The sequence below is a fragment of the Macadamia integrifolia genome, unplaced genomic scaffold (genome assembly GCF_013358625.1).
Source record: "Macadamia integrifolia cultivar HAES 741 unplaced genomic scaffold, SCU_Mint_v3 scaffold2360, whole genome shotgun sequence".
NCBI classification, from domain to species: Eukaryota; Viridiplantae; Streptophyta; class Magnoliopsida; order Proteales; family Proteaceae; genus Macadamia; species Macadamia integrifolia.
Window position 1 is genome coordinate 43,805 of NW_024868658.1, and position 7,472 is coordinate 51,276.

A 7,472-nucleotide genomic window follows, 5' to 3' on the forward strand; every position below is an offset into this window, starting at 1 on the left:
AATCCTACCTCATCGCATCATAAGCGAGCTATTTTTAGATGAGGCAGGAAGAACGAGATTTAGATTTATGAGATAGCAGAAGTGAGTCTCCGCTGATGGCAATGCCGTAGGTGGAGGCACGTTTTCTGGCTCTTAGGTTGTATTATATTTTCCCCCCTTTTTTCTCTCTCTTTTTTAATACATATTTCTGACTTTCTAGTGAAAAAAAAAAAAAAACGGAAGGAAATTTTTTTTAAGACCAACAAATAAAAAAGGGGAAAGGTTTGGTCAGTCCCCTAAACATTTAAATAATAACAAATTCAGTCTTATCGCAACTTAACGAGGCTGGCTAAATGTAACCTTTAACATGTAATTTCCCAAATTCCCCTATGAAAAAGTGAAAACAACTCTTTCATGACTACAGTAAAAGCAGAATTTCAATTCACACTCGGCCCTAAAAAATTGTAGGGAAAAAGAACCTTGCTGGTCTGGCACAATAAATACCCAGAAATATATGGACACAAAAAGATCATGCGGCTGCCCCCTATGTGCGCTGTAGATGCTCTCACATGTGCTCTTATGAGCCGTTGTGTTCGACGCTTCTTGTGCTAAACTGGCAAGGTTCTTTGGCCCAAAGTTTTAATACCAAAACCACCTCTCAATTACAAGTCATTCTCACAAAACTGGTTCTTATTTTCTTTCTAGGAGAGGGATAGGCACACTATTCGTGTATAGTAAATTAGCAGATAACACCAATGGAGGCGAGAGTCGGAACAGAGCATCATACAAGAGGGGCAAGAGAGTCATTTCAAAAGGGAGAAGAAAGAAAGATACAATGGGCATTAACTTAAGATACACTGGACGATATGCCAGTCTTTTCCCTTTCTTTTCTTATCTGGTCCGTTATTCATATAAAGCTTAACCATCATTTTAAGAAAAAGCTTAAAGAAAATTGCCAAACTAATTTTTGTCACAATGAACTATTATGTGGTAATTCAAATGGTTGCATAGTCGCCTATAGTTTGGATCATCCAACTGCCATATTTCAAAGCCAAGTTGAAGCCACTTTTAATGGCATCTTTCTTCTATTTTTGGCCATTCATTTATTTTTTATTATTTTCATAAAATTTTGAGTTTCCAACGAGCATATAAATCCTTATTTTTCCACATGGTCAAACCCAATACACCTTAAACTTGACATTTAAGTAGGGGATCTTAACCTCTACATACTGAAAAATTTGGGCTTCACCTGATTTACCTTACCTTTCATATGGACTTTTTCTTGATGGACTCAGCAAATCTAGCTGAAATTTTTATATAACTAACATTTTATTTTGATTTCATTTTCTCTATTGTGTTGGAGAATTGAAGAACACAGTTGTATTCAAACTTGAAAGATATGATAAGAAAACAAAAATAGGCCATTGTTTATCATTCAAATAGCATAAGGAGTAACATGTAACAGAAACAAGAGAATTGGAAGATAATATAATCTTCAAAATGCTGCTCAACCTAGAGTCTTTACCCATACCATTCCATTCTCATTTATCCAATGACAGACTTTAATTAGGCCTGGCCCAAAACCTAGAAGCTGAAAAGCAAGATGGTTTGGATTCCAAGTTGATGTATCATAATGGCATATCATGATTGCATGATTCACTTTCTTCAGAGCATATATATCAACTGCATATATCTTTACTTTCTGTAAGACATGACAATAATACACTTGAAATGGGAACGGCTGACTATGGCATATGACTGGTGGTTCAAAGAGGTTTCCATATATGAGTTTCACAGATCCAATTGTGACATTCTCATAAGATCCCTCAACACTCTCAGTACTCCATACATGTACATGATGCCCTAATTTCTCAACAATAAAATCAATGAGATCCACAGCAGAAGTCACACAGGTGCTCTGCTCACCGCTAATGGGACTTTTCTCACATGTCTCAATGGTGTCTTGGATATACTTATCCATCTTTGATTCATCCACCACTCCAAAAATATTCTTTAACTCCTTGATCTGGGCAAAGGAAAATGGGATCTTTGAAACCAAAGATTGTGGCAAGAATGATTTATATGACATTGGGTCTCTTAAATCAGGGACATGTATGAAACCTCCCTCTTTCACCATTGACTCCCTAAAAAATGGCAATCCCCCTTGGCTAGCAACAGGCAAGGGTGTATCATTTGGAGAATCATATTTCAGTTTGGCAACATTCCATTTTGCTACTGCTAACAAGTTTCTGCTGTCTATTGCCTTCTTATCCAGTGCATTTGAAGAACAAGCAATATTAGCCTGCTTACAGAATGAACGCAAGTGGGAAGACAATTCATTTTCCTCCATGAGTTTCATAAATGTTGCTGTTTGATGGAGGTCTAATGGAGAAGTCTTTGCAACTAACCAATGTGGAGGGCGTGGAAGACCAATTTGCTCTTCCCAATACTGTGAGAAGGCATTTTCAGCTTGAGAACCCTACAATTTCATGGCAAAAATAAATAAATAAATAAGAAAGATAAAACAAGAACAAGCAATAACCATTATGGAATCAATGAATAATGGGACGTCATCAATTTTCTTACACTAAAGTATGTTATTATCAGAAGTCCAAGCAACAGAATGGGATGTGTCATGGTTGTAGCTGAACAGAGAATGGAATGAGCTGGGTTTGTTGTATGGAGGGGGTGTTTGAATATATATAGACCAAAAAATAAAAATAAAAGTTATCTGTAACTTGTTATTTTGGTATTCAAACACTTTGAGGGGAGTAAAGGAGGTAATTTGATGTGGTTATGGCTAAGGGGACTTGAGGACATTTCCCCCCCCCCCCCCCCCCCCCCCTTCTTTTGACAAATCAATGTTACTCAGATAACTTCACTTTCTCAATCAATTTTTGAAGTTGAAGGAAAATACATGGAAAAGTCAAATTGGTTTGCATTAATTTGCTTTGGGGTGAATGAGTGTGTGAAAATTGTTTATAATTGATGCACCGGTGCAGTGAGCATTGGGTGGGTAGGAACCCTTGGTGTGCGTGCTCAAATGTTCTCAGTCATCTGATGTTCACCATACCTCACTGTTTGCTACAAAGGATGTGAACTCTAAATTAAACCTATAAAGAATTAATCTTTACCACATGGAACTATAATGTGTTGGATCAGCCATATTGAATCTTACACCCTCAACGTGAATGGATCCCTCTTATTTTTAGCTATCTATTACTTTTAACTATTTTCGCTAAAATTTGAATTTCTAATAGACCTTTAAAACCTTACTCTACCACGTGGTCATGTCCTATGCCCCAAACGTGACATTAAATTTTGTTGACTTGAACTTCACATTATGAACCATCCATTGAAAGTTTTTAATCAAGTATGTTGTCCCCCATGAAGATGTAATGTCACAAAAGTTGATTGATTGAGACCTTACTTTAACAGACTTGGAGAAACCATAGAAAACGCAAAGGGTAATGTGATATGGATCGTTTGATGCCTTCACATGTCTTTTAACCATATAATTTGGTCATTCGTTGGGTCGGATTTTGACATACTGTGTCTGGCATGAGTCACATGCATAGTGTAATACTAGATGTTTGACATGTATCGTTTTTATGCCCATTTTGACTCTATTTCTCTCTATAAAAGAGAAATCTACACCTATTAATAAAAGTTGTTTATAACTGTATGTCTAGAGAAGTTATTGGTTTCGTCCATTTCCTATCTTAGAAGGTCTTGTTAATGACATGTACAATGGGTTTACCACATTGTACTCCTCGGTTTCTTGTTCTGAATACTAAACCTTATGTAATTCATGTCTTCTATCTAAATAAATTCGTTATTATCCAAAAAAAAAAAAGGTAGAAACCCTATCATATGGGCAGTATAGGGATGGCGCCTGAAAGTTGACTTTTACAAGTGGCTAATCGAAGTGGGACCATCCTATCCAAACATATCACTTACAATATTTCTTTCATTAACAAAAATTAATAGCATAAACTCATTGGACTTGCACTTATTTTTTATGGCCTTCTCAATAAACTTTTGTAATAGGTAGACCTCACTATACAGAGAAGGTGGCTAATGATCTTACCTTTCCACAAGGCATCTCAATTTTGTGCCCAGTTCTATCCATAATAAAATACACATTTTACTTCAACTACTAGAGCCCTATTGTGCCCAAAAAATGGCATCTAGTGTCCCAAAAAATTGCCAAGATAATATATAAAAAGGCACCCTATATATAAAGTTAAAAAATTTACTTTACCATTACACCCACTACAACAACATGACATGCACAATCGATAAAAGCAATTAACTCAACAAGAATTCCCCACGCCAAAAAGTAATTACAAACAAAAACAATAATAAGAAACTCAAGAAAAGCGTGTTCAATGAAAGGAACTCAAACCTTTTCCCTTTGACCACTTAATCCCTTTAGCATTATAGATCACTTAATTCATCTAACATTTCTAACTTACCAAAAATTAGGACGTTAGACATTTTCTGAAACAATAACACATTAATCAAAAAGCAGATGTTCTATTAAGCGTCATTTAATTAGGAATATATATATATATATATACATATTAGTGCAGAATCTCAGCCATACATTTTTTAGGTCAAAATAACCTAACATATGATAGGCTATAGGGAAAATTAAAATTGCCGTTCTAGGAGCCAATGTTGAAACTTAGGTCAAAATGCATGACTATGGAAGGAAAACTTTGAGAGGAGAGAAACTCAGAAATAATCATAACAATAATCGGTAAGAAAAATTTAAGCATAGAAAAGATAACACAGTTATTATTCAACGAAATGTTGCCAATAGATAATTTAAGATGTCTTAGGAGAGAGTGTTCTTAACCCACAGTGAAGAAAATGAAAGGCCATAATTAACCCCCCCCCCCATTATAGGAAGTCATCTTTCTCCTAGAAGTCGAAGGTAATCTCTTCAACATGGGTGAAGAGAAACCCCGTCGTACACTCCTATATCTGATGTAACAACATGCAAATTTCTTCTTTTTTTTTTTTTTATTATTATTATTCGCAGGTTTTAGAAGGTATCTCTAGACCTGCACTAAGTTTTTCCATATAAAAGAGTGTTGTAGCAATTTCAACCATATGGACATTCAGAAAATGACCTAGAATAGGCCACATATCAAATTTTAGACATAAATTCAACCACAAACCATCCTATGTATGGTGTATTCACTTTTATTTTCAGAAATTTATTTTTAGAAGAAAAAAATTATGTTTTTCACTAGAATTCAAATAAAATAAATTATATTGGATGGCTTGACATGTAAGGAATGGACCTTGGACTCTAGCTATCTACAAAATTTCAACTCTACGTAATATGCCACATAATAGATATTGTGGTAATTCTAAAGATACTGTTGCACTATTAAATATTCTCAAATGCTTTATGGATATACATGCAATAAAAAGAAAAAAAAAATTCATCTCTTTTTTCTTTTATATCTCAAGTACTTCCACTGAATGCCAATGTCATCCCAAATAATTACATGAAACTCAGACATCTATTCCACCTTCTTCTCCCAACAATTTTTGTCATACTAAAATGCAGTATACCTCAATCTAATGCACCATGTTTAGATTCAAACATTCAAAACTCATTTATTTAGTTTTTCAAAAACTAGGAATTAAATCTTCGAGTATACTCGTTAACAAGCTTTGCAAATGATGAAGACTTGACTTCTAGCAATTTGGTTGGGGAATCATATTCCAGTACAAGGCCTGCTTAAGACAAGAAAAAAATGTCAAGTCATGTAGGCAAACACCTAAAAAGGATGACAGTATCTATTACCAAACCAACTGAGCCCTAGGTACCAAGTACTTACCATTATCGAGGAGGAGGACCATATCAGCATCAAGAATTGATGTTATTCTATGTGCGATTGTGATGATAGTAGATCCTGAGAAGTGTTTCTTAAGTGTTTGATGAATTAGATAGTCTGTTGCAGTATCCATTGACGCAGTAGCTTCATCAAGCACTAAAATTTTGCTCTTCTTGAGTAATGTCCGCCCTAAACAAACTAGCTGTCTTTGACCTAGGCTCCAATTCTCTCCATTCTCAGTCACTATGACAACCACCATATGAAATTGGGTTAGCAATTTAGGATCTTATTTTCATTTACTTTTCTTCTCCTACTTTTTCTTGGAAAAGGTTTGGGGGGCTGGAAGGTTGGATTAAGTTATATATATATCATACAAATTTGGAAGGATTGTGCACTTGTAATTTCGGTAAATTGATGTTAAGAAATTTTAACATAGTGTATATGAGAAGAAACCAACCTGCAGAATCAAGCTTTCCTTCCTTTTTTCTAACTTTATCACCAAGCTGACATTTATCTAAAGCCTAAAAATAAATAAATAAATAATCCATGTTAACATGGATTAATCAATATGACATGGAAATGATTATATTAAACATAAGCTAACGAAAAAATGAAATGAAGAAGCAAGGAGTGTCAAGTTGAAATAAAAATTAGGATAATAAAAACAATGCATTTCCCAAGTCCCACTAAGAGAATCTCTTGGGACATACTTCGCCTAAAGATGATTTAACGCATCTAATAAAAGAAGATGGCAATGAGAAAGGAGTTAATATAGATACATATCCCAATCAATAGAAAGGATTTCAAAAATTGAACAAGAAATAGAAGCAGATTGTTGGGGATATCCAACAAAGATGACTAGGAGAACGGAGTTCACAGTCCCAGCCAGTCAACTGTGTTTTGTTTGTTTTGAGTGTGAACATCAGTTGGAAGATCATATGTCTATCATTTCTTTGATTAAACATTATTCATCAAAAAGAGAAAGAAAAAAAAAAACCCACCTCCCAAATTTGTTCATCATTGTACTCATCAAGTGGGTCAAGATTGTTTCTTAGAGTTCCCTCAAACATTGTTGGTTCTTGTGGGACGATGCTTAATCTTGAGCGTAAGTCATGAAGGCCAATCTTGGAGATGTTGATACCATCTATCCAAATTTGACCAGTTGTTGGTTCAAGAATGCGGAAGAGAGTTTGTACAAGAGTTGATTTACCACTTCCAGTTCGACCAACGACGCCAATATTCATCCCTCCGGGGAAAGTGCATGTGAGACCTCGTAAGACAAGAGGAAGATGTGGGGCATACCGGACCTATATAAAATGAGAAAATAAATAAGGAGAGAAATACTTGAGGAATCTAGATTAGGGATTACCTGCAAATCAGCAATTTCAATTTGCCCATGTGAAGGCCATTCACGATCTAGCTTATTTTCTTCTACCAGTACAGGATGTTCACTAGGGATGCAAGCATATTGTAGTATTCTCTCAACTGATATCATTTTGTTCTCAAGACTACTAAGATCCCATACAACTCCTTGCATACTGAAACTAAGTCCATATGTGACTGCTAAACCGATAACACCTTCAACAAAAATGATAAATTTAATGCAATTATGGTTTCTCCAAAGCATGATTTTAT

General features: G+C 35.1%; 2 protein-coding genes across 2 annotated transcripts in view; both read right to left on the minus strand.

The window, feature by feature from the left end:
- Positions 1 to 1,382: 1,382 nt before the first annotated feature.
- On the minus strand, positions 1,383 to 2,653 carry LOC122066354 (polygalacturonase-1 non-catalytic subunit beta-like). The gene is made up of 2 exons (XM_042630173.1): positions 2,566 to 2,653; positions 1,383 to 2,458 (listed from the first exon to the last, which is right to left on the minus strand). Exons 1-2 carry the CDS (start codon positions 2,614 to 2,616, stop codon positions 1,487 to 1,489), a joined length of 1,023 nt encoding a protein of 340 aa, XP_042486107.1. The 5' UTR covers positions 2,617 to 2,653; the 3' UTR covers positions 1,383 to 1,486.
- Positions 2,654 to 5,527: 2,874 nt separating this feature from the next.
- The window catches only part of LOC122066359 (ABC transporter C family member 3-like), a 23,611-nt gene continuing 21,666 nt past the window's right edge, over positions 5,528 to 7,472 (minus strand). Inside the window, exons 7-11 of the mRNA XM_042630178.1 lie at positions 7,207 to 7,415; positions 6,839 to 7,144; positions 6,295 to 6,358; positions 5,841 to 6,080; positions 5,528 to 5,736 (exon numbers count right to left, since the gene is read on the minus strand). Of these exons, the coding sequence (XP_042486112.1) occupies positions 5,636 to 5,736; positions 5,841 to 6,080; positions 6,295 to 6,358; positions 6,839 to 7,144; positions 7,207 to 7,415 (920 nt within the window). The 3' untranslated portion in view covers positions 5,528 to 5,635. The remainder of the gene's footprint in view (positions 5,737 to 5,840; positions 6,081 to 6,294; positions 6,359 to 6,838; positions 7,145 to 7,206; positions 7,416 to 7,472) is intronic.